The sequence below is a fragment of the Lolium perenne genome, chromosome 3 (assembly GCF_019359855.2).
Source record: "Lolium perenne isolate Kyuss_39 chromosome 3, Kyuss_2.0, whole genome shotgun sequence".
In the NCBI taxonomy this organism is placed as follows: domain Eukaryota; kingdom Viridiplantae; phylum Streptophyta; class Magnoliopsida; order Poales; family Poaceae; genus Lolium; species Lolium perenne.
Genome location: NC_067246.2, coordinates 5,488,361 through 5,515,863, shown reverse-complemented (window position 1 = coordinate 5,515,863; position 27,503 = coordinate 5,488,361). Strand labels below are relative to the sequence as shown.

Genomic DNA, 27,503 nt, shown 5'->3' with positions numbered 1-27,503 from the left:
CTTAAGCGTGCGGGATGTGGTGGAGGAGAGAGACCGCTAGGGTTTGGGGAGAGAGGGGGGTTGGGCGCCGGCCCTCTAAGGGGTGCGGCCAAGGCTGAGGCTTCAATTGGTCAGCCCCCTCTCTATGCCCCTCATTATATAGGTGGAAGCCCCAAGAGTTCTAGTCCAAGTCTTCGAATAAGACCCCAACACTAAAACCTCCCATATGTGGGAAACCTACTCAAGGAGGGAGTCCTACCCAAGGTGGGACTCCCACCTTTCCTTGAGGTGGGTTGGCCGGCCACCCTAGGGGAGTCCACCTTGGACTCCTCCCCTTTAGGGTTGGCTGGTCATGCAAGTGGAGTCTCTTCGGGACTCCACTTTCCAAAGTGCCATTCTTCCGGACTTTTCTAGAACCTTCTAGAACCTGCCATAAATGCACCGGATCATTTCCAAACTTGGAATATGACTTCCTATATATGAATATTATTCTCCGGACCATTCCGGAACTCCTCGTGATGTCCGGGACCTCATCCGGGACTCTGAACAAATATTCGAACTCCATTCCATATTCAAATACTACCATTTCAACATCCAACTTTAAGTGTGTCACCCTACGGTTCGTGAACTATGTGGACATGGTTGAGTACTCACTCCGACCAATAACCAATAGCGGGATCTGGAGATCCATAATGGCTCCCACATATTCAACGATGACTTTAGTGATCGAATGAACCATTCACATACGATACCAATTCCCTTTGTCACGCGATATTTTACTTGTCCGAGGTTTGATCTTCGGTATCACTCTATACCTTGTTCAACCTCGTCTCCTGACAAGTACTCTTTACTCGTACCGTGGTATGTGGTCTCTTATGAACTTATTCATATGCTTGCAAGACATTAGACGACATTCCACTGAGAGGGCCCAGAGTATATCTATCCGTCATCGGGATGGACAAATCCCACTGTTGATCCATATGCCTCAACTCATACTTTCCGGATACTTAATCCCACCTTTATAACCACCCATTTACGCAGTGGCGTTTGATGTAATCAAAGTACCTTTCCGGTATAAGTGATTTACATGATCTCATGGTCATAAGGACTAGGTAACTATGTATCGAAAGCTTTATAGCAAATAACTTAATGATTTAGGATCTTATGCTACGCTTAATTGGGTGTGTCCATTACATCATTCATATAATGATATAACCTTGTTATTAATAACATCCAATGTTCATGATTATGAAACTAATCATCCATTAATCAACAAGCTAGTTTAAGAGGCATACTAGGGACTTCTTGTTGTCTACATATCACACATGTACTAATGTTTCGGTTAATACAATTATAGCATGATATATAAACATTTATCATAAACATAAAGATATAAATAATAACCACTTTATTATTGCCTCTAGGGCATATCTCCTTCAGTGTTATCACCATAATTTGACCGGATCAGAGGTGGGCCGCGATTAAGATGGGCTTGAAGAGTATAACTTGGAAGAAATACATGAATCGGCCTTGTATACAAAGTTTGGGCTAGTTTGCCCGTGTATCTGTAAATATAGTAGGATACGTATCGGTTAGATAGATTTTGGCTCGTGCACGGTTGGGATTATTCCCACGTTAGAAAGTCTACGGACTATAAATACGTATCTAGGGTTTATGAAATAGACAACAACCAACGTTCAACCAACAAATCAATCTCGGCGCATCGCCAACTCCTTCGTCTCGAGGGTTTCTACCGGTAAGCAACATGCTGCCTAGATCGCATCTTGCGATCTAGGCAGCACAAGCTCCACGTTGTTCATGCGTTGCTCGTACTGAAGCCTAGTTCTTCGTGTAACATGCTATCGTAGTGCAACCCTTGCATGTCTAGCCGCCCTTACACCTATCTTAGGTGTAGGGGCGGCACCCCGCTTGATCATTATTTAGTAGATCTGACCCGTTACGGTTGCTCCTTGTTCACCAAGGATTAGTTTAATATCTGCAATAGTTAGGCCTTACAAGGGGCTGGAGGATCCAGCGGCACGTAGGGTGTCGTTTGCTAGTCCTAGACAGGATGTTCCGGGGATCAACCTCGTGTTGGTTTTTAGGCCTTGTCTAGGATCGGCTTACGATCACCGTGCGTGGCCGCGAGGCCCAATCCTGAGTAGGATGATCCGATTATGCGGTGAAAACCCTGAATCGTCGTAGATCTCATTAGCTTTATCTTGATCAAGCAGGACCACCATATATTCGTGCACCTCGTACGAATCATGGGTGGATCGGCTCCCTGAGCCGATTCACAGGATAACCTGAGAGCCGATCGAGGCTCGTATTTAATGTTTACGTGTATGCCATGCAGGAAACTAAGCGAGGCATCTCCATCACCTTCCCCGACTGTATAGGTCAGGTGGCACGCCCTTGCATCAGCATCGGACGTGTGACCAGAAGGTTTTGCGGGCCGTCGCTCGGAGGGACCTCGGCCAGCCGCAGCCCTAGGTTGTTCCCGGCTCTACGGTGTTGCCCGTCGCTGCCCGCCGGTGGGTTTCTGACGTCAACAACTATATATTACATGTAGATCTTCATGCATAGTGGCACTGTCCAAAATTAGCTATGACGTCCCGAAGGAAAAATCCCGCCAATTCCTCGCCAATTGCTTTGAAGCGGTGATCGATTGAGAGCCCATCTCGCTTTCTTGCCAAATGTAAAAGAATGAGATACAAACGAATGCATGAGATATGTCTGTATATATATATATATATATATATATCAAATCACAATCAAACAATTATGACTGAAACTCAACACAACTTATGGTAAGAAAATAAATTTGTGAATATTGTTTGCGTACCTCTCTATTTCTTTGATTATTCATTCTCTCGCTGATAATCTTGTGAATATACTCGTAAACGTCGTATCCACATAGATTAGTCTTCAATGGTTATTTCGCGCATTTCTGTACAAGAATATAATTCAATCAAACAATAATTAATTATGGTAAAGGTGTGTGGATCTAGGTAGTACTACTTACTTTGTTCGCACGCCATATCAGCTTCGGTTTCCATCCACCGGCTGGATCTTCCTGAATGAACGTTTACCATATGCTGTCCGACAAAAGAAAATGCATATAAGAGTTATCAATTTGTTGATATCAGGAAATTAATGAAAAACCCGATAAGAATTAAAATTACTTTTTGAGCATATCAAAAAAGCCATCTTGTACAGTATAGGCTCTTTGCTTAGTGAGTCAAAGACTTCAGCTTCTCCATCGTATATTTTAATGACGATAAGAATAAAGTGGAACCTGTGCACGTTTAAATATGTAGTGTTATAGATATAAGTCATTAGTTAAATAAAATTTTAACATCTGGTGAGCAAAATAGAATGTGTTAGAAGACAGTAACACTCACTTGAAGTTGTAAGACCAAAGTATTATTTTTTTGTCACGTTGTCGCTTGAAAAATCTAAGCAAAGTCTCCGGTGTATCCTTGTTATACATGGGATCTTCTATATTTTTTTTCATGCATTGTATTCAGGTCGATGAACCCAATGTCTGTAATTTTATCCCGTTAATGTAGATCCTTGTTCTTCTTCCGCTCCGTTAATGCAGATGACAGAGCTTGCCACTTCACAATGCATTGGCTCAAGTTCCAGAGCTCCGGGCTCCGGCAGATGGATAGGTGCAGACATTGTTCTCCGTGTTTGTTCCTAAGAAATGGCATACCAGTTTGGCATCATCTTCATCCAGCACTTCGTGGACCAAGCTTGGAAAGAAACAAAACAAAGTAAAGATGAGAAAGACGACCATGCACACGCAGTTGCAGCTGTGCCTCGAAGTTTCTCTATATTGCACGAACTACTAAGATCCTGATTAAAATTAAAGGGTCAAGAATCAAGAAAACAAAAATGATTGTCAAGAGTGGGATTTGAACCCACGCCCTTTCGGACCAGTACCTGAAACTGGCGCCTTAGACCAACTCGGCCATCTTGACGTTGATGCAATTATCCTATTTCGTCTCTATGTGACCACTAATTTCTCAATTGGTACTAGTGCACAGCGAACAGCTCATCCATGTGCATCGCTGTGTGGGGTTGGGGTGGGGGGGGGGGGGGGGAATGGGTCTACTGTGGCCTTGTTTACATGGTACGATCGACAGATTTGTGTGATATGATTGGTGGCAGCTATATTATAAAACACCTCTCCACGTCGATCACCTAACCTAGCTACCTGATTGTTAGTCACGATGATGACTCTTTTGTGCTAATCTTTCAGTTTTGCCACTTGTCAGGATTTTAGCCAGGAGCATATGGATAAGCTGGGTCATGGCATATACACGCCGCTCGACGTCAATCTACTCCCCCCTCTCTATCTTGTCTATGCCGAGAACCCAAGCGACTCTGGCAAGGTTTGTTCAATCTTCTTAGTTAAAATTTCCCAACCTTTTGTTTGAAAAAATATTACTATTATACTCCTTTATAATAGACTAATATATCAAACTTCAAACCTTGTATAACCAATTAGGTCCACAGCAGTGTCAGGCAAAGATGGCTCGATGGCGACGAGTTCGTAATATCATCCATGAAGGAAGTCGCGCAGCTAGCGTATGATGGCCACAATGCGTTGCTGCAGAAGAATTACACTGAACTCGCGAGGCTTATGAACAGAAACTTCGATCTGAGAAGGTGAGGCTAGTTAACGTCATGGAGGCTTGAAAATTAACAATCTTGTTAGACTGGATCATGAGTTAACTAGCTAAGCGCGCGTGATTGGTGGTTGTAGGCAAATGTTTGGAGACGACGTGCTTGGAGCAGTGAATATAAAGATGGTCGAAGTAGCGAGGAGTGTTGGCGCCGCGTCCAAGTTCACCGGCAGCGGGGGCGCGGTGGTTGCGTTTTGCCCTGATGGGGACGCGCAGGCGGAGCTCCTGAAGAAGGCGTGCGAGGAGGCTGGCTTCGTCGTGGAGCCGATCGAAGTCGCCCCGTCGGTGCTGACAGAGGAGGAGGTTGCAAGCTTGTACAAGTCACCGCCGGTAGACAAAAGGATATCATAAGCAAACTCCATGTGAAGCATAGAAAACATCCAATTTGTTGAAATCACTCGCAGTCACAGGAGCTGTGGCATGTGAATTATATTCTGAGAGTGAGAGGTGTTTGATTTTTTCCCATGTGTGGCGTAAAGTGTAACATTGTTCCTTTATTTTACAGAAAATAATAAATATATACTGATATCAAAATTCCGAATTCACTAAAAAAGCGGACTTTGGCAAAGCGAAGTGTCCGAAAGTAGTCTCCCTCGTCGCAAGGGAAAACAAGGTGAGATGGAAAACTTCTCCAAGGAGGAAACAAGGGGGAGGAAACAAGGTGAGATATGGATGAGAGACAGAGAGGATGGACAGGGTTATATCTATTCTTCCCCTTTTTATTTCGAGATTTGATTTTTCAAAACAAAATATCTTTTGAACCATTCGTCCAAGTTACGAGCAGAGTTTTCACTTTTGAGATTCTCGCGTCGAAATTTTTAAAACTAGATCTCATATTAGGTTTCGTGAATCTTTTTAGACGTCAAGCTGTGTTTAGAACTAGGATAAACTGTACTTCCAGAATAGAGTCGCAGCCACAGGAGCTGTGTGTCATGTGAACAATATTCTAAGAGCGAGAGGTGTTGTTTGATGATTGATATATTTTTCATGCGTGGTGTAAGTGTAAGATCTAAAACATGACTTGTTCTTCTTCCCCGTGTGGGCCTCCTAATGGAGCTCACCAATCAACAAATTGTTCCTCCAATGTACACTTAATAACTCAGTGGTCATAATTAAGGAAACGAGTTCCTAAAAAGAATGATTTTTTCTTCGGAAATTCGATTGTCTCAGAACTTCGGCAGGATGCCACATGAGGTCTTTCTTGTACCATCAAATTAAAACCATACATGCTTTATATTATCACGCTTAATGGACATTAGTTAATGTCATGTAGCTAGACTTGTGCTGCGGAAAAAAAAGTAGACTTGTGCTGCGGAAAGCATCTACCATACAATGTAAACTGAGAAAAACATTTTATGAGGCCAAACACCCCTGGAATTATTAAGGTGTTAGGATACTACCTCCATACCGAGAGCAATTGCCTACTCGGAGAAAAAAAGTTTGACTACAAATTTAGCCAATAAAATATGAGATGTATGCCATAATTTTCTTTACCAATGTATTCATATTCAAAAGAAGTTTCCTATAGTATAATTATTGTGGTATATATCTTATATTTTATTGACCAAATTAGTAATCAAAGATTTTTCTCGAAATACGTAATAGCCTGTAATAAACCAGTATGGTGGAAATAACAAATAAAAATAACAAAATAGGCTGGAATTAGTAGGAATCACACAACAGCGGAATAACAAATTAAAATAACAAAATAAACTTAAAATAAAAAATAAGAAAAAGAAGTTTCCAACAGGGTGTAACTAGGATAAAATAACAAAATAAAATAAATCAATAAGAAAGGGACGGGCAGAAAAAAAAATATACGAGAGAAAAAGTAAAAGAAAAAAAAAAGGAAAGCCCACCCTATATCTATGTTGCATCACTTCCAAACTCACAGCCCGACCAGAAAAAGTAAGAAAAGGCTGAGCCATAGTTCTGCATACAGGCCAGGTAGCGGATCACACAATAGCAGAAAACGCTGAAAAATATCCAGCCCTAATATTGATGCTACAGATCTACCGGCAATCGACTTAGACTTAATAAAAATTAAGAGCCAGATTTCTAGCAAAACCGTTAAAATATACAACCTTCATCTCAAAGGTTAAGTTTTCTTTTTTTTGAAAAGTGAAGTCAAGCAAAATTTGATCAAACTTTTAGAACAAACTATCAACAATATAATATTTTATAGCCACCATACGAAAATATATTTCATTATATATTTAATAATATTAATTTTGTACTTTGCATGTTAATATTTGTTTGGCAAAAGATTAGTCAAATTTAATATAGTTTAACTTTCTAAAACTAATATAAGACTTAAGATTTGGGATAGTGGTAGTATATTGCTAGAAAATTTAGTTGTTCTACTTTTAATGATAAACTTTTATGCTATACAATCCATATTATGTTTAACAACTTAGAGATATACACTGGCCTTATAATCTCTAATCGGAGATAGTACACCGCAATAATCATAGGGAGAGCATTGTAGTTAAAGTTAGTCAGCAGGTTCAGGTCCGCTAGACTGCTACTCGCTGTCTATTTACGAGATCTTCAAATCAATCAGCTGTACCACAAGCAAGGAGACAAGTAGGCAACTCATAAAATGAATCCAATTGATACATGTTCTAAAGACTGTTGTACACATGTGGTTGAAGTGTTTATACATACCAAAGGACCATATTATGGTTTAAAATATGAAACACAATACCGTTAACATAGTTTCCACAAGGCACTTTATATATCACAACATCAAACTAACTAGGCGAGGTCCATGTCCATCCATCAGCAAACAAGAAATAGACCGGACCAGGATGATGTACTCACCGGCGTACAAGGGTACGTGGGTCACCTAGCAGTAGCAGGTCGGCCTCTTTGTCATGGCGGTAGAAGCGACACATCTAGAGGAACAGCGCCAATGCCTCGTCCTTTGCAATACAAGGAACATGTCAAATAGAAGCCACGCATGAAATGATTACACTTATTTTATTTATCTCAAGTACAATGCTAGCCATCAGGCCCAGAATATGCAGGAAATAAATCATCAACGGTAGAAAATAAGAATGTGTTCTACTAGGAGCAGCCAAGGGTGGCCATGGCCTACCACCTCGTGCGAGGGGACTTCTGCCACAAACAACCCAACAACGACAACAACGAACGGCCAGGTCACGCTGGATCCAGCCAGCTCTAGCTACACTTCTACCCTGCTTCCCTACAAAGTATAGATGGAAATTACCATCGATTAAAATAACAAGCCCCCAAAGTCATAACAAAACATAAAAGTTATGACTGACAGAGAAAAATAAATAAATACAAAACAAAACAAAACAAGTTAATTCCAGTATCAAAGATGACTAAAGTAGAGTCCCAAATTTATGAACTACACGAGTCCATATATCTTTTGTTGAGTTAGTTAATATCATTTGTTGCACACCCATATATAAAGAACTGACATCCAACTCAATGATGCCCTTTGGGGTGAAATTTAAAGATATGTTCTAGCTATACGCAAATGTGCACAAAAATCTATAACTCCAACATCAGGCTCACATGCATCAGTTCCTTCAGTAGTGTGCATGCTTGTGATAGCACATAACATCTGGCAGCTGGCCAGTGACAGGAATAAACTTGAAAATAGCATCTGGTAGGTGACCAGTGACACAAATAAACTTGAAAAAACACTATTGCAGAATAAATATTGGCCGATAAAGATTTTAATTGACCACTTAATGATCTAGTTCTGGTTGCAGTAACAGTGGTTGAAATAAATTAACAAAATCCACATACTAAGGGTGGATCCAGAAGCTCCATCAGCAGCCAGCAAGACTGTCAAGCATATCGGGTGAGTTTTCATTGTGCTTGCATTCAGAATATTCATGTACAAACTACAAAGGGTCATTAGTAAGTATTCATGATTACTAATTTGGCACCATTCTATTACTGTTTTGAAATATCCAACGAGGACATACAGTTCACTGAGCAATCCAAGGTCATTAGTCAGACAACAGTTTAGTAAGGAGGATTAAGTACTGTATGTTTATATCTCATCCATCATTACACTTTTTTTGCTTCAGAAAATAGGATTTACTACGTTTGCCAATTACAAAGTAAATTTATCTATGCACAATATACAGTTAGAAACTTCATGCTCCTGCAAGAAAAGAAGTTGCACATGTCCTTCTAATCTTGCCAAGAAAATTTAGAAGATGATGGGACACCTAGTCAATACACGTTAACTTTGAAAGACTTCCATTTAATTTTCTTACCGCTGATGCAAAATCTGTTGTTAGCATACTTGCAATTTACAACAATCGTGGCTCAAGAGTCACAACAATGGACACTAAGGGTATGTAATCTATGTTATGTACCTTCACAAACATGCTCAACAACTTCCCTCAGCTTTCACCCCCCAGAAAATATTAAACCAGCACATACATGCTCAAACTTCACACCCAGTGAAAATCCCCGAACAACAAACATGCCTTCTCCTGAAGAAAAGATTGGCTTGTAACATTTCAGATTGTAAGTGCAAGGCTTTCAGGTTGAACCATTTGCACCGGAACAAAGGGACCTTGAAATTAGGTCCATAGTCAAGTTCCCATATCTCCTCTATGTACCCATAATATGTGACCTGAAAGTGCATGGAGCCCCCATGTGTGGTTTTGGTAATTAATGACAATCCCTATGGACTAATGTTTGCATTGAGTTATATTTGTAGGAGTTGTCCATAGGCAATTCTTGAACCATATGTTGGCTTCAAGGTTGCAATAAGAAGAATTTGATGAAGGATATCAAGTGTCAAGTATGTCTTGAAGAATGAAGAATGAAGTGCAAGTTCAAGATGAGCCATCTTGAAGAGATCCTTTGCTTGAGTCTTGCCATCCATATGGTGATCATGGATATGTGAAGATGCACCGAAGAAGAAGCTCTCCCATGGTGGATTATGGGGGAGCAATCCACATGGTGATCATGGATATGTGAAGATGCGCCAAAGAAGAAGCTCTCCCATGGTGGATTATGGGGGAGCAATCCATATGGTGGTCATGGTTATGTGAAGATGCGCCGAAGAAGAAGCTCTCCCATGGTGGTTTATGGGGGAGCAATCTACAAGACTTCGTCAAGCAAGCACAAGCAAGAAAGGCGTTCCATCTTGTTGCGGTAAAGATCGTCATCATCGAGCTCAAGTGGAATGCGCAAGGTTAAGGTTTGCTCTTGATAGGGTTTCTTTCTCACCGGTCTCATGGTGTAGTTGGAGACCGGTTTATAGTTTAGTTGCCGTACTATCAAGAGGGCTCTCGAGTGAGTAACTCGATCGTATCGTTCGGAGAGAGCTCAAACCTTTGCATCCTTGCATCATCTTTCTTGGTTGTTATTTGGATCTTATCCATGTGATGTTTTAGAGCTTGTGCTTATTCTCATGACAAGCTCTAGTTCATCGAAAACGGATTTTGCATAGATCACTTGTTGCGTTTTCGGTTTTGGTGATTTTCTCGGTTTCTCATATTGAGGTATTGCACCTCTAAAAATCATAGAAAATCACCCCCCACTGATTCCCATATTTGTTGGGTAGCTCTTGTCGTCCTCTTTCCAACAAAATTGGTTTCACCTAAATCCGAGTTTCCTAACTCAAGATATTGCATTTTCAAGGTTGGAGGTTTTACCGGTATGTTTTCTGGTTGCTGGCCGGAAGTTCCGGTGCTGCTGGCCGGAAGTTCCGGTCAGCGGAACTTCCGCCCATCTTCCGGGCATGTTCCGGAAACATTTTTTTTACTCGCAGATGGTTCCAGTATGGTTTTCGCTCTTTTCCGGAAGTTGGCCGGAACTTGGCCGGAACTTCCGGTCACCGGAAGTTCCGCCCTAGTTCCGCCCACACTCAGTCCATCTGCTGCACAGGTGCGAAGGGATCCAGCCGGAACTTCCGGCCCCTGTGGCCGGAACTTCCGGTGTTTCACAAAAACGTGCATAACGGTCAGTTTTGGAGCGAAAGCTTCCAGCCGGAACTTCCGGCCCTTGTGGCCGGAACTTCCGGTGTTACACGAAAACTTGCTCAACGGTCAGTTTTGGAGACCTACTCATATAAATAGCTTTCTTCCCCATTGGAACAAGCTGCTTCTCTCACTCTCTCTCTCCTCCATTGTTGAACTAGAGAAGCTTGCTCCATCTCTCAATCCCTCCATGATTCTTGCCCCCATTTGAGGGAAAAGAGAGAGGAGATCTAGATCTACATTTCTACCAATCAAATCCATCTCTTTGTGAGTGGAACTCTCTAGATCTTGATCTTGGTGTTCTTTGTGAATTCCTTTGTTCTTCCTCTCTTATTCCCCCAATAGCTTTTGTAGCTTTGTTGGAATTTGAGAGAGAAGGACTTGAGCATCTTTGTGGTGTTCTTGCCATTGCATTTGGTGCATCGGTTTGAGTTCTCCACGGTGATTCGTGGTGGTGAAAGCAAGAAGGTTGTTACTCTTGGGTTCTTGGAACCCTAGACGGATTCTAGGCCTTTGTGGCGATTTGTTGGGAGCCTCCAATTAAGTTGTGTATGTGTGCCCCAATCTTTGTGTAAGGCCCGGTTTCCGCCTCGAAGGAAATCCCTTAGTGGAACCGTGACCTAGGCCTTTGTGGCGAGGGTCACCGGAGATTTAGGTGAGGCGCCTTCGTGGCGTTCGGTGTGTGGTGTGAGTACCGCATCTTGGGGTGAGGCCTTTGTGGCGTTGGTGTGCATCGAGCAACCACACCTCAAGGTGAGCCTCTTGTGGCGTTCGGGAGCACTAAGCAACCGCACCTCTCCACCGGAGATTAGCACTCGCAAAAGTGTGAACTCCGGGATAAATCATCGTCTCCCGCGTGCCTCGGTTATCTCTATACCCGAGCTCTTTACTTATGCACTTTACCTTGTGATAGCCATCATGCTTGAAGTTATATATATATCTTGCTATCACATACTTGCTTGTATTGCTTAGAATAAGTTGTTGGTGCACATAGGTGAACAATAGTATATAGGCTTTGGGCTTGACAAAGTAAACGCTAGTTTTATTCCGCATTTGTTAAGCCCATCTCGTAAAAGTTTTAATCGCCTATTCACCCCCCCCCCCCTCTAGGCGACATCCGTGTCCTTTCAGACCTTGTTCCCATTGTCATCTTCTGCATCAAAGGGGACACCACTGTTTTGGTTGGTGCTCTTTTTGTCTTGGGCGAACGTGTAAAATGTGTTCCCATTAATCTCGTACCCTTGAAAAGTCGATATAGTCGAAGATGGTTGCTTGGCCAAGAAGTACAGCTGCTCGTCATCAGTGACATTCATGAGACGTGTTTGCAACCAACCGCCGAAAGTCTTCATGTGTTCTCCAGCAATCCAATCTTCACGTTGCTCCGGGTATTTAGAGCGTAAGATATCCTTGTGTTCCTCTTTGTACGGAGCCACCAAGATGGAATTATGTAGAACTGTGTAGTATGCTTGAGTGAAAGAATGTCCGTCCATACACGTTCTTGATTTCTTTCCTAGCGTGCCTTTTCCACGCAGTCTCCCCTCATAGCGCGATTCAGGAACACCGATCGGCTTAAGGCCAGGAATAAAGTCAACACAAAACTCAATGACCTCCTCTGTTCCATAGCCCTTGGAGATGCTTCCTTCTGGCCTAGCACGGTTATGAATGTACTTCTTTAAGACTCCCATGAATCTCTCAAAGGGGAACATGTTGTGTAGAAATACAGGACCGAGAACGCCAATCTCTTCGACCAGGTGAGCTAGGAGATGTGTCATAATATTGAAGAAGGATGGTGGGAACATCAACTCGAAGCTGACTAGACATTGGACCACATCCTTCTGTAAATTTTGTAGAGTAAGTGGATCGATCACCTTCCGAGAAATTGCATTGAGGAACGCACATAGCTTCACAATGGGTACTCGGACATTTTCCGGCAGAAGCCCCCTCAATGCAACTGGAAGTAATTGTGTCATAATCACGTGGCAGTCATGAGACTTTAGATTTTGAAACTTTTTCTCTGACATGTTTATTATTCCCTTTATATTCGACGAGAAGCCAGACGGGACCTTGATGCTACTCAGGACTTCAAAAAAGATCTCCTTCTCCTCTTTGGTAAGAGCGTAGCTGGCAGGACCTTGATACTTCTCTGGATTCAGGTTGTTTCCTTCGTGGATACTTTGCTGGTCCTGCCGTGCATCCGGTGTATCTTTTGTCTTCCCATACACGCCCAAGAAGTTTAGCAGGTTCACGCAAAGATTTTTCGTCACGTGCATCACGTCGATTGCAGAGTGAACCTCTAAGAATTTCCAGTAGGGTAGCTCCCAAAATATCGACTTCTTCTTCCACATGGGTACGTGTCCGTCAACATCATGCGGAACAGATTGTCTGCCGGGACCCTTTCCAAAGATCACTTTTAAATCCTTGACCATATCATATATAACTTCCCCAGTAGGGCGGGTAGGCTTCGTTCGGTTATCTGCCTCACCTCCAAAATGCTTTCCTCTTTTTCTTACGTGATGTTGTTTTGGAAGAAATCGACGATGCCCCAGGTACACATTCTTGTTTCCCAAATAATTACTGTCAGTCTCACCTAAACAGTGTGTGCATGCATTGTATCCCTTGTTTGACTGCCCTGAAATGTTACCAAGAGCAGGCCAATCATTGATGGTTACAAATAACAACGCTCGTAGGTTAAATTCCTTTTGTTCGTGCTCATCCCACACAGGTACACCTTCGTCACACCACAACTCTAAAAGTTCTTCAACCAATGGCCTCAGGTACACATCAAAGTCGTTGCTGGGTTGCTTCGGGCCCTGGATGAGCACTGGCATCATAATGAACTTCCGCTTCATGCACAACCAAGGAGGAAGGTTATAGATACATAGAGTCACTGACCATGTGCTATGAATGGAGCTCTGCTCCCCGAAAGGATTAAGTTCCTTGCGTCATCGGAAAATGACTTGAACTCTCTGTCGATTTTTCTCCACTGCGACCCATCAGCGGGGTGTCTCAGTATCAAATCTTTCTTACGGTCCTCTTTGTGCCATCGCAACAACTTGGCATGCTCTTTGTTCTGGAACAAACGTTTCAACCGTGGTATTATAGGAGCATACCACATCACCTTCGCAGGAACCCTCTTCCTGGGGGTGGACTCGCCCTCAACATCGCCAGGGTCATCTCGCCTGATCTTATACCTCAATGCACTACATACAGGGCATGCATTCAAATTCTCGTACTCCCCGCGGTAGAGGATGCAGTCATTGATGCATGCATGTATCTTCTGCACCTCTAATCCTAGAGGGCAGACAACCTTCTTTGCTTCGTACGTAGTAGAGGGCAATGCGTTCTCCCCTGGAAGCATCTTCTTTATTATTTTCAGCAACTTTTCAAATCCCTTGTCAGAAGTACCATTCTCTGCCTTCCACTGCAGCAATTCCAGCGTGGTACCCAGCTTTTTCTGACCATTTTCACAATTTGGGTACAACAGTTTGTTGTGATCCTCTAACATTTTCTCCAACTTCAACCTCTCCTTTTCATTTCCGCAGTTCATCTTCGCATCAAGAATGGCCCGACCCAAATCATCATCCGGGTCATCAAAAATCGGCTCATCGAAAATGGGCTCTTCTTCAGCTTCGTCTTCCCCCATTCTACTATCACCGTCTTCAGTGAATAAGGGATAGTTGTCACTATCCTCTTCTTCTTCGTTGTCTTACAATATAACCCCTCTTTCTCCGTGCTTGGTCCAACAATTATAGCTGGGCATGAAACCGTTCTCCAGCAGGTGGACGTGAAGGGTCTTCGAGGTAGAGTAATCCTTCATATTGTTACAGGAACTACATGGACAATACATGAAACCATTCGATCGCCTGTTTGCCTCAGCCACGTTGAGAAAATAATGCATGCCATTAATGAACTCGGGATGGCATCGGTCACCGTACATCCATTGTCGACTCATCTGCATTTTATATGTATATCAAAAATCATTAAATACACAACATCGTGGATATATGAGTGACCAACTTAATTAATATTCAAGTTCATCACATAAAACTAATTGTTTTTATAAAAAAGAAGAGGGGCTCACCGAGGTGGTACCGTGCCGGCTAGGGGACGACGCTGGCGATCGACGACGGTAAGGACGGGGATGATACTAATTAAAACCTACAAAACATACCATAATTTCAGCTCAAATTGCATATAAAAAAATAAAATCACTAACTTAGGCATTTCATCGAACACCTTGCTTGCACTAGAAAAAAAGTACGAGTTAAAACTACCAAAGAAATGAGCTAAATTAGAAACGCCGGAAGGAAGGATGATATTGCTAACCCTTGGATAGATGTATGCCGTTAATCTTGTTAAAATGGTGGAGAAAAATAAAGATTATTGGAGTGTGAGAGGTGCAAAATATTCGGAAATGTGAGGGAGGAGGAGAATTGGAGAATGAGATGCAGGGGGCTCGGGCGGGTTGGCGCGCGCTGATATAGGGGGGCCCTTTAGTACCGGTTCCTTAGATGAACCGGTACTAAAGGTGTAGCCCTGGCCCCACCTCAGCCTGGAATTTGGGCAGAAACCCTTTCATACCGGTTCGTAACACGAACCGGTATTAAAGGGCCATAACGAACCGGTATAGATGTCCCACCGCTGGAACCGGTACTAATGCCCCCTTTAGTACCGATTCGTAAGGGAACCGGTACTAAAGGATTAGATGGATGCTCCATTTTCTACTAGTGACATGTATTCTGCGCCATAACACAGGAGCACCTTACTTAAGAGATAATTGTCGGGTTGTTGCTTTCGATGCATATGATGTTCAAATTAAAGTTTTTATTATACAAAATTACAATTTAGCAAAGTAGAATTTTATTATTTTCACACTATTATACCTCTTTGTTTACACGACAGATTTCGTGTGTATCAACTTTACATATGTGGCAGAATTCTTTTCCAGAAAGCCGTGACAAAGCACGGGCATTCAACTAGTAGAGATTAAAATCAGTTTTCCATTGTTTCCTTATCCAAAATATTTTCTGATTGAACATTAATATCATTATGCTCTAGATTTGAATTAAACCGGGAACTTCGCTATGTATACTTTTCGGAAATTTCAAGTTCGACAGGAAGTGAGCTGAGCATATTGATAAAGTACATTGCTGCTAGTGATTAAAGCAGAAAACATGTGTGAAGTGATCATGTTTCTTCCTACTATTCGGATTATTGTTTAATGGAAGTTGCTGCAAATGATTTCACAATACTTTGATGCCAAGTATTGAGAATCATGAACTGTCCATCTAAGTGACATCACATCCAGAATCCAGTATAGTCATCTGATGTTCACATATAATTAGGTCAGATGAAGGTTCTATCTGGCTGACAATGTTGCAAGTCTGTCATGCTTCACTCTCAACAAAATAAAAATATTGGATGGCCTTCTTATTACTCAATGGCATGTGGGCAAGCTTGATGGATTGGAGTGGAGACTCCGCTACCGTGATGCAGGTTCAGTAGTTAGTATTTTTTTTCCAGGTGTTGGGCTTGTGAGCACCTTAGTGGAATGGACTTCTATGAATTTGAAAGCCGAATGAGAAAGTGAAAGCTTTTATCAACGGAGGAGCTTTTGCATGTTCTTTAGTCAGGTGAACTTTTCATGAGTAACTTCCTGCTGCTAGGGCATTTGAAGGCGCGCACTCAACACAGTGTGACAACGGATTCTGCTAGTAAAAGAAGTATGAACATACAAAAAAGGGATTTATTTATTGGAGCTGACGAAATTATAGTAGATATGGAACATCGTTATATATGTATATTATTGCAATATTCCAAATATGGTAAAAAATAATACTCCCTCCTGCCCAAATTAATGGGTGCGGCCTTGTTTTAATGGGAGTACTTCCTCTGCCTCGGTTTAACAGGCGCGGACGTTCTTCAAAAAATTAGTTTGTCCATTATTTTGGTCAAGTAAATATGAAAATATATGTTTAAAAGTTATATTATTCGAAACCTTTTTTGAATACAAATCTAATGGTATGGATTTTGTAGACACATAATTTATATTTTATTGACCAAATTAGTGGTCAAATTTTGTCTTAAACTATGTGTGCGCTGTTAAACCGAGATGGAGGGACGGAGGGAGTATTATTTTCTCTATCGATGTATCATTCACACCCTTGGTGTTAAATGAATGTAAGCCTATTAGCTGATAGAAACAATGTATGTATCAGATATATGATCCATGGAACATTGCATTAGAACTGTCGAACTTTGATTCTCCACAGAGATACATGCTCGAATTAGCACACCCACACGCCTAGCATGCCTACCACGCAATGCCAAAACGGACTGAAGGCGGCGAGGAGAAGCTCGCCTATCCACCTAGTTCACCTGAAAGCTTATTATCTCTCAGGAACAATTTTTTTAAGGCAGGCGATTGCCACAGCTCATCAGGAATGCTTCCCTCGAGATGATTTGATGCAAAATTGATATACTGCAAATATGGAAGAAAACCTAATTTCGGAGGAATTTCACCCACTAGAGAGTTGAAAGAGAGGTCTACATAGGTTAGATTGGAGCAGTTTGTGAGTGCATCAGGAATGATTCCCTGTAAATGGTTGTGGCTCAACAGAAGGTTTTGAAGTAGCTGGAGATTGCCTAGGCTAGGCAAGGGGCCAACTAAGCTATTAACAGAAAGATCCAGCGCTGCTAGGTTGGAAAGGAATCCGATTTCAGAAGGGATAATCCCCTGTAAGGAGTTGTTGTCCAGATAAAGGATTTGCAACTTTCGAAGATTGTTAAGTGGAGGCAAGGGGCCATCTAATGTGTTATTAGAGAGGTCAAGCAGTTCAAGGAAACTTAGGTTTCCAAGAGAGGGGGTGATTTGGCCTTGCAAGTTTTGGCCGCTGAGGATAAGAGACGACACGCGAAACGGTCGTGTCGTGGTGCAGCTGACACCATTCCACCGGCAGAAGTGGTGGGCGGTGGTGTTCCAGTTGCTCAAGGCTGGTGGATCGTTGGTGATGCCCTTCTTGAAGTCGAGCAGCGCGTGCAGATCGACGCTGTTCTCGTGGATCGTTTTGCCATGGACGTTCCCCACGCCATCACAGAGCAGCAGGAACGCTAACAGCAAAAGCATGGCAAGTTTCGCCGGTTGCTTGGGAGAACGCATCACCTGGAAAAGATGAATCATAAACTTGACATGCCATGAACTGCAAACTAGTGTGCACAAGTTTACTCTCGGATGTACGTTTTACGAATGTTGTAACCAGTAAGCTAGTATGAACGAGCTTACAAGCTTCCCGCAAAAAAAAAAACTTGCAAGCCTATCAAAAATACGTGCGATTGCGTATGCTATCATGGGTGACTAGCGGTCAGATATCTGAAGCGTAACAGAGTAACATCAGCAAATTATTAAATTTCACCCACAGTTCTCATAGAAAGACACAAGACAAAACAGATAATTAAGGAAAGAGAGAAAGCACACCTCTGCTCCGCCTGGGAGCACAGCACGACAACACGGGAGCCGTTTCTGCGTGAGTTTGCTGGGTAGTGGTGGTGTGTGAGCTGTGAGTTGAAATGTTGGATGCTCAGCTGGCTGAGGCCCCATGGGTTTAAAAACACACTTACAGCGTCGTGACATCCACACACTTGCACATCATATGAAATTCCCACGGCTTATCTTAGCTTGACCGCGTCTACAACGAAGACCTGGAGTCCGTCAACCATTCCAGTAACCGCTACTTTTCACCGCTCGTCACAAACCGCCGATGTCGCTGTTTGAGCTGAACAAGGTTGTTGCGGCGTGTCCAGCTTCGAATCCCACAGGTCCACAGCTTGTCCAGCTATATACTTTTCAACGGGAAACCGACATTGATCTTTTCAATGATGTGCGACCTATCTCGAGCGGCTCCGATGCTGACAAACATTAGCATGTGGAGGGGTTTACTAGTCTCAAGGCCCTCAATTTTTCCATTCGCGCTTGATTCGTTTTTTTTTTGTGATGGACATATTGTGTGCATATCGCTCGTTTTTCTCAGTTTTCTTGTATGCATTAGCGGGTCAAGTAAACGTCTATCTTTTCGATGTGGAAGATAGTGTCGTATTCAGCCTGTGGTTTGATGGTTAGGAGGCAATGGCATCTCAGCCCACCAGAGTTTAAATTCCAGATTTAACACTTTGTTGTCTTATAAAGGCGGAATATTCTTCAGTGGGAGGCGACGTTTCCGTCGACAACGAGGCACCTGTGGTGACTTCGTCAATCTCAAGACCCGCTGGATTAGTTCTTCGATGCAGTCTCTTGGAGGTTCTCATAGGCGTAGGGTGTGCGTGCGTGCGTTCATAGTGGTAAATGCGTGCGCGTAGTGTGAGCATCTTTGATTGTACCATGTTTCGCAAAAAAAAAAGATGTCGTGGCTTCCATTCTCGAAAAGATGTTGTGGCTTCCACGAAAGCTATGGTCTCATTGGAAGAACGCAATCTAAAAGTATAATTGATGCACTCCCATGGGGGTCTCACAACGCACTTATCTTCTGAGTCGTCGGGTCTCCACATTCTAGCAAATCTCGTCTGTTGGTTGTGGGTTCATCTAAAGGTATAATTGGTGCACCCCCATGGAGACCAACGAGGGTATCCACGGCAGCCACCTCGCGCGCGTGGGTTGGCTCGCTCGTCTCGCTTCCTCTCCAGAGATTGGGCCATCCGTCGCGCGAGTATTGGCTCGAGGAGGAAAAGAAAAGGGATCGGAGGAGAGGAAAAGGGCAGCGACCAACCAAACCATATCCTCGTAGGTGTCGTTTGTCTCGTCTCCTCCCCTTCCTCGTCCTTGCTCCCTCCACTAGCCGCCAGCTGCCGCTACTCCCTCGTTCCTAGGTCAGGTCGAGACGTCTCCATCGCTCGGGAACCGCACGCCACAGCTCCTCCGATGTGCCCTCTTCTTTGCGGGAGACCGACGGCGCAGCTCATCCTCCACCTCTTGCTCGTCTTCGTCGTTTTCAGCAGCTGGCTGAGCTGCTTTGTCACCGTCCTCTCCACCCCTTCTCCTCCCCGTCGCCATGGGTTCTTGGAGGTGGTATCACCAGTAGGAAACGAGCTATAGGTGGGTTAGAGCATCTCCAACAGTCGCACAAAAAGTCGGCACGCTAAACCTCCGTTTCGCCGCGCGGCAAACGCATGGCGCGCGCTGGGCCGGATTTTGCCCCGCCGGACGCGCCAAAATGCAGTGCCTGCGTGAGCGGTAAAACTGGTCCTCCGCCGGGCGCGCCAAAATACAGCGCACGCGGGCGCGAAAAACAGCTTTCTACACTACTATGCATCTCAGAAGATCAAACACTCACATATAAATCATGAATAAATGGACACAAAGTGCAACACACATCACATAGTTCAAGTACGACACACAAAATGACGTCCTCAAGTTCTGTTGCTTACCGTAATGTCATCCAATAGAATCAACATTTACGTTCTACAAATGAGATTCTAACAAGGAAAACAGAAATGCATGACCAAATGTTCAGGGTAATGATAAGTATGATTTGTTACAATGTATCTATAAATGGAAAAATATGTTCTACTATATAATCCTGATAAATATGCTTTCTTCTCGCAGATGCTTTTTGCTGAGATGGGCAGAGACCTACCGGAATGGTTCCAACAAGGTCAAACCCAAGCTCATACCCAGGTCAGAATACATTTCCCATCTTTGAACCTTAAGCTAATTCAGTTTTGCTTACTATTGCATGAGTTGTACATTAATAAGATACTTAATTTGTTACATGGTGCACATGACTTTGTAGGGGAACACAGACTTGGAGGATGCTGCTATGGATGACCTTGTTGGTCATGGAAACAATGGAGGCAGCAATGATGGTGAGAACATTTGTGGTGATAGCAACGACTTTGTCTACAATGAAGATGGTGATGGTAACTATGCTTTTGGAGGAGGTTCTCACTAGTGTCCTTGCACTTCAGCTAGTTATTGGCACTCATATGATATTTTGGATCTTTTGTGGTTTGACTGATAAACTTAGGTTAAGTGATGTATGGGAAATAGTGAAGTTATGTATGTAGGTGATGGTGCTGACCGTGAAACTGTATGACTTTGAAGTTCATGTATTTTGTTGTTACATTGCACTGCCATGTGCAAGTTTGTGTCATGTCTATCACCAACCTTTAGTGTACTGTTACATTGTTATTTGTAGACTCGTTCTGGAATATGATGTGGCTGGCTTGAACCTGTATTCACTGAATGATTTTTCCTGGAGGTACTCCCATATTCCTGTGAGCATTCTATTGTCATGTAGCCTACAATCCCTTGCGGTACAAGCATTTATCCTGTGGGCTTGTTTTCATATGATTTTGTTTTCCTGGAGGCTTTTCCCTGTGGGTCAATTGACACAGAAATAAAATTAGTAAACCTGACGGACTAACAATTTCCTGTGGGCCACCGTCAGGAACACCCGCCAGGGAAATAATTCCTGTCAGCCAACCGTCAGGCATTTTAAATTTCCCTGTCGAAATAATCCCGGCAGAATTATCCTGTCGGTCAGCCGACAGGAATTATTATCCTGACGGTTTATGCTAATTTCCTGTAGGTTCCTGGCCGTGGGGAAAACACCGGTTTCTGGTAGTGTAAGTTTCGGAAAGTTTGAACATATTTAAAAAATCGGAATATGAATTTTTTTCGAAATATGAACAAATTTAAAATTTGAACATTTTAAAAGTGAACATTCTTTGAAAATAAACAATTTTCAAGATTGAACAAATTTAAAATTGAACAATTTCAGAAATATAATTTTTTAAAAACTTGAACATTTTTAAAGGAAGCACATCGTCTAGTGGCAGTGGGAGAATCTAACTCGGAACTTTATCACCATTTTGCGGCAGGAGATGGATAGGTGGACCCACCAGCCCCAAAAAAACCGCAACCGATGCCGATAGTAATTATAACTCGGCAAGACTGACCAGAGTCAAGGTCGTGCTCCTCCGTCAAGTATCAGTGGTGAACTGGTGACTCACCACACGTCCATCATCCCTTTTCATCACATGTAGTCCTCCTAACGGCCATATATGTATACTATATATTATATCGATCAAAGGCACAAAGTGCTAGTCCAGAGTACAGACTGGAAAGGCGCCGGCGTACGAACGTACGATTATTAGAACCCTTAGTGCTGTGCAGCAGAGGTGATACAAAAACGTCAAAGATAAGCCGGGTAAAATGGCAAGAAATTGATGAAAGCCGGGCGGCCGGTCCGTAGTGTCTCACGCGCAGCGAGAGCAAGGAAAAAACGATTCAAAGATTTTGTCTTTTGCTACCAGGTCGCTTTATACTTTGTGATGACATCATATAGCTCTTTTTGTCCCTGCCCGGTCGGGACCTGCTGCGCTCTCTAGCCTTACACGCATTTTTAAAATCTAATGTTTCCTCCGGTTTATATTAATTAACTTATTTTGTCTAGATACAAATATATCTATCTAGATACATCCGGATCAAGATAAATTGAGTCAATTAATTTAGATTGATGGGAGTACACTTTTTATTTTGTATCTTCTATGTGGGTGTAAATGAGTTTTATTTTTTGCCAACCATGGATAAAATCTAATACGCAAAAGTTAGAGTGGACATTTGTAGTAAACATCACCAAAAAATTTAATAGTCCATGTGGACTATGGGAGGCCACAAGTTTGGACAACAAATGTATTTCTAATTGAAATATGAATCTGCGGGTGTTTTGAATTGATTTTCAGGATAAAAGAAAGGTTAGATCTAATGTTATACGTATTATTATTTTTGTTAACTACGTAGACATATACCATATATAATTCAAAGCAGTAAATTGTGAGGCACATTAACTATGAAAGACATGTTATTATGAAGTACTCAATTTTAATCAAGACAAAAGCGACTTAATTTGGGAGCGCAGAAAGTGGTGGGTCCACCTTATGTGGCATCATAATTAAGTGCTCCAACCGGATGCCACTTAAGGGCTCATTTGATTCACATTATAGGAGGAGTATAGGAACGAAAAAAGCATAGGATTGATATGTTATGGCTATCTGAATCTTATGAAAAGATAAAAATATGTTTGATTGTTGCAAAGAATTTTGCCACGAGATATGACCTCATATTTTTTTCCTGTACGATTTCTCTATTATATTCTTATAGGATTATTTCCTATGAATCAAATAACTTGTGTAGAATTTTTTTCATAGGATTGAAATCATACATAATTCTTATATAAATCCTATAAATTAAAAGAGCCCCAAAGCATTTGGTAGTTTTGCATGGTTAGATGCCACTGCCATGCTGCTCGTATTTTCTATCCTGCTAGCTCAGTTGTACAGAGCATGCAGTTCCATGGATAGTGTCACTAATTAACGTCCTACAATTATAATTTTCGTACCAGTATAAACTCAGTGACTGGCATTGGCCAATAATCTACTTGTATGTTTATCATGCAGCCATCTCACTTGTAAGCCCACATGCTAGCTATGGCCATGCCCCACGCACCATAGATGCACTCCCTATTTTGGTAATGCATGATTAGCTATGATGACTAATTAATAAAACATTAAGCTATTGTAATCTAGTCAATTGATAATTAGTCTTTGGTAGTCAAGTATACTTAATTGTTAGATGTTATGTCCTTAGCCTCCCGTAACACCTCTTTTACATATTTTGATGTTTCTGTTAGTATAATTTTACTCTATCTCATAGTGTAGCTAAGATGATTATTCCGCGGTTGAATAATTAAAAATTTAGGGTTGCTAGTAACCACGAGAATTTAGTTCAATATTAGAATGCCACATTACATGTGATCAACAATTGAACTTTCTGATTATAATGCAAAAATCCTTAATTAGTTTGTCATATTTTACAATTGCCTTTTTATATTTATGTCAAAATCATTGTCAATAGGCATGCCAAAATTTTGGTGTGGCATATCCTTTGCAAAAATCTTGGGTCCGCCACTCTTTTAGCAACATATGGCATAATAGTACTAGTTAGGATGTTTTGGGGCATTGTAAAATGTTGCTACTCCCTCGGATGTACAATAAGTATTCCCATTTTAGTTTAAATTTGATAAAATAAAAATAGCAAGCAGTCCCTTACAACCTGAACGACCAGTCGAAGCCACACAGCACATGGCCGGATAAAGGTAAGGTTAGATGAGAGAAAGAGGTTATTAGAGCATCTCTAGCAGATACGGCAAACCCCAAACCCCAAATCCGCGTATCCAGAGCAGCCCAACGCGGATTTAGGATTTGAAAAGCACAACTGCATATTTCAAAAAACACGTGCAAGAGAAGAACAGTTCGATGCTTGCATTTCAGATGCTTGCAGTTCATCCTAATTCAGCTGCATTGCGGCACTACATTACAGCAAAAGTAGATAAATCCGCCACGACAGTACATTGCAGCAAAAACGGCTCACCGGAGCCCATTGCCGTGGAGGATCCGCGTCGGCTCACTCCTCGTCATTGACGAGGTCAACGAACACGCGGTCCTGCTCGACGCGTATGCGCATTCCTCGACCTTGTCCACGTCCTGCTGGCTGGAGCGCTCGACGAGGCCGACGACGGTGTCGAGCTCACGCTCCACGACGAAGTCGCTCGGCGCGAGGCCCGCGTCGACGCTGAGCTGTGGGAGGAGCTTCTTAAACTGCTCGTCATCGAGGTAGTCGCCCTCATCGAAGTGGAGAGGTGCGGTGGCTCCGGCTCCGGGTCGACCTCCTCCATCTTCACCACCAGCGCCATCGACTGGCGCTGGCGGGAGCTCGACGCTGATGACGACGAGGCAGCGGAAGACGACGTGGCGCATCCGCGTCGGTACCGCTCCGACTCGCGCTTGGCGAAGGCGGGCAGCGCGGCGACGCCGAAGTTGCGGTAGCGGTAGCTACCATGGATGCGCGCCGCGTCCGACTTTACCTTCTCCGCCTCCATCTTCTCGCCGGCGGGAGGAGCAGCGGAGCTCCCACCGCGCTCGGTGGAGCGTCCGCCGCGGCCCACCTGGCCGCCCCCGCCCCCTGCCACCATCGTCGCCGGCGGGAGGACGGGACTGTGGATCTGCGTTCTACCACGCCGATTGCTCGCCGGAGGAGCGGCGATTGCTAGTCAGCGGCAGGCGGAGGAGCGGATGGGGTTTGGCCTCCATCCGCCTCGCCGACCGCTATATATGCGGGCAATTTGGCGATTTGGACTGCGGCCTGGATCCAATATCCGGGCCAGACCACCGATGCGGGTCTGTTCTGGCCCAAAATTGCGCCGAAAACCGCATATCGGCCCGCCGCCGTGTTTGCGGGCCGATATGCCGTATCTGCTAGAGATGCTCTTAGCAAGGAATCAGAGAGAGGGCCCTTGGATCCCTCCAGCAGTATGCACCTGCCGGGAAATTCCCTTCATGGCTCTATAAATTAAGATCGATGGCGCCCGAGGCTACTCATCACTCACATAGTCACATCACGCCGACATCTATCTGGGTAGCCAGCCCATCAGGGATCACTTCATGGCTGAACTCTTCCAGATGGTGGTCGGGAGCGGCAGGGGCTCCTCCATGGAAGACGGCGACCGCAACAACGGGGGTATTCTCTCGCTGGAACCGGTGGAGCGTGAGCAATCCTTCATCCCGCGCCACCACGAGCAGCTACCACCGGGCACCGACATGGACTCCGACGACAACGGCGGCATGATACCCCTACCCGAGGTAACACAAAACGCTAATTCCCAAAACAAACAAGTTCGAAATCACCGCCAAAACATAATAGGTGGAGGCCAAGTGGAGCCAGGCGCTGGGAGGGCAAAAAAAGTTGAGCTCGCGACCTGGCGCTGGGAGGGCAAAACAGCTGCTCTAGTTACGCCGTTCGATTATAGCGGCGCGGACGAAGCAATGGAGGACGTGCGCGTTTGCCGGCACCATAATTCACTGACTAGCTAGCTAGGGTAGGCGAAGCGGTGGCGGAGGTGGGAGAGGAAACGGAGTGGAGGCGGAGGTGGGAGAGGAAACGGCGGCAGGGGATGATGGAGGGAGCGAAGTAGATTAGTGACTAGCTAGGGCAGGCGAAGGAATGGTTGGAGAAGCCGATCGAATGAAGCTTTGCACGCAACGCGCGCGTTAATCTGAACCAGCCATGTTGAGAACAAAATAGGGAAAATTTGTCTCACCGGCCTTGCACCTCCTCGTGCTGCCACAGTCCTCCCGCAATGCCACGGCCGCTCCCTCAGACGCTCGTAGCCAAAAAGTGCAGCGGCGACGAGCCGGGCGCGCGCTGGGCGCGGTGCTGCGCTGGCGCTGGCGCTGCGACCTGCAATGGTCCGTGGATTCTGCGGCCTGTCTCGTTCGATTTAAGCGGCGAGAACCAAGTGAGGGGGAACGGCCGCATTCGCCGGCACCATGACTCACCGGAGAAAGTCGATCAAGGGAACGTAGATCACTGGCTAGCTAGGGCGAGGGCGAATGAAGGTCGCTAGCTACTTTCTCCTCAATCATTTAGTCAGTTCCTTTAAATACTCTGTTGTCGCTGCAGGTAATGCAGGAGGTTGAAGGTCAGCTGACGGCCGGCTTTCAGTCCTCCAACGCCATCCACATCTTGGATATGCAGGTGAATCTTGTTTACCATCCTCTGCAAGTTGTATTCATCCCTTAACTTGTTCGTAGAACTGCGGGTGCAAACGCAGTGTGTTGGCTCCTACCTCCCACCCGGCAAGCTTTTTTTAGATCAAAAGGTCATTCCGTTTTTAACGGAACCAGGTTCAGAACCCTCTCTTTTATGTCTACCTCGATCGGTCCTACTAAAGCTGGACATTTTTAGTACTTATCAACTCAGTGTGTACCCCCATCATGGGATGTAACAACTTCTTAATTAAACGCTTTGGATCATGTGCGTCGTCTAAAGTAGAGCTACAACATTCTCCACCTATGACAACAGGGTATCCATTATCCAACGTTGCTCTGATAGCTAATCTAACGGCGTCTTGCACTTTGTTGTGCATGGATGGTGCGAGACGTACTGTCGGACATGAGTCAGGATGGAAAGTATTGTATGTGTAGCAGCACTCCAAATAATATGGGATTATCTGCATATGTAGTACTGCATTAAGGAACTAATGAGATGAAAGCAGTACGGTGAATTTTATTTCTTGTCGCAACATATGTGTTGGGTGTTGTTCGATTGTGATGGTTACTGCTTAAATTAGGGCTATTGTTTTGTTCCTATATATCTATAATACTACATTGGAGTTGGTGGTTTTTATCCATCATAGGTTCGCTCGGTACGCTCTGCCAGTCGACAGCGCTTTGTTCATTTGCCTATAATCCTAGCCTAAGTTGATCTATCGCACACACATAGCCTGATCCCCACCCTAGTCTCTCCATCTTCACACCTCGCCGAGCGTGAGGAGATATTTCTGATAATACCATCATTAGAACAACTCCGGGCCAAGAGACATGATAGTTCATGGATACATGGAGCAAGGATGACAACAAACTTACTTTTGTTTATTATTGTAGTCCCGTCTTCCGTATTGAGTATTTTTTTTTTGAAATGGGGGAACCCTGGTCTCTACATTGATTGATGTATGCAATTTTACATTTAAGTCATTACTACAAAAGTCTTGACCTCATGGGTCATATAAAGTGGAAACATGAACCAGTATGTAAAAAGACGGGAAAACAAAGGATGCCTCTTGATCAACATGTTAACCAAAGATCAAAATACAAGTTGTAGTAGTTGTATAAAACCCGTCCAACCTTCTCTAGTCGGCCGCACCCAACAGACATATCCTCACGCTTCTTCTATGGTTGTAGGTAGAAATACATATGCATCCAATGCGAAACCATTGGGATAACCTACATAAATGAACAA

At 43.7% G+C, this 27,503-nt stretch overlaps 2 protein-coding genes, 1 long non-coding RNA gene and 1 other non-coding gene across 4 annotated transcripts; 1 reads left to right on the top strand and 3 right to left on the bottom strand.

Annotated features, from left to right (window-relative positions):
* Positions 1–3,884: 3,884 nt before the first annotated feature.
* TRNAL-CAG (transfer RNA leucine (anticodon CAG)) lies at positions 3,885–3,965 on the bottom strand. The gene has a single exon. It is a non-coding gene; the product is annotated as a tRNA-Leu (tRNA).
* Positions 3,966–4,045: 80 nt separating this feature from the next.
* On the top strand, positions 4,046–5,027 carry LOC127325521 (glucuronokinase 1-like). The gene is made up of 4 exons (XM_051352317.2): positions 4,046–4,117; positions 4,263–4,379; positions 4,496–4,656; positions 4,754–5,027. The coding sequence occupies exons 1-4, from the start codon at positions 4,046–4,048 to the stop codon at positions 5,022–5,024; spliced, it is 621 nt and encodes a 206-aa protein (XP_051208277.2). The 3' UTR covers positions 5,025–5,027.
* Positions 5,028–13,324: 8,297 nt separating this feature from the next.
* LOC127325544 (uncharacterized) lies at positions 13,325–15,846 on the bottom strand. Its single transcript, XM_051352336.2, has 2 exons — positions 14,736–15,846; positions 13,325–14,606 (listed from the first exon to the last, which is right to left on the bottom strand). Exon 2 carries the CDS (start codon positions 14,295–14,297, stop codon positions 13,539–13,541), a length of 759 nt encoding a protein of 252 aa, XP_051208296.1. The 5' UTR covers positions 14,298–14,606; positions 14,736–15,846; the 3' UTR covers positions 13,325–13,538.
* A 1,002-nt stretch (positions 15,847–16,848) lies between these two features.
* On the bottom strand, positions 16,849–18,221 carry LOC127325526 (uncharacterized). Its single transcript, XR_011753951.1, has 2 exons — positions 18,129–18,221; positions 16,849–17,816 (listed from the first exon to the last, which is right to left on the bottom strand). It is a non-coding gene; the product is annotated as an uncharacterized lncRNA (long non-coding RNA).
* Positions 18,222–27,503: the final 9,282 nt, after the last annotated feature.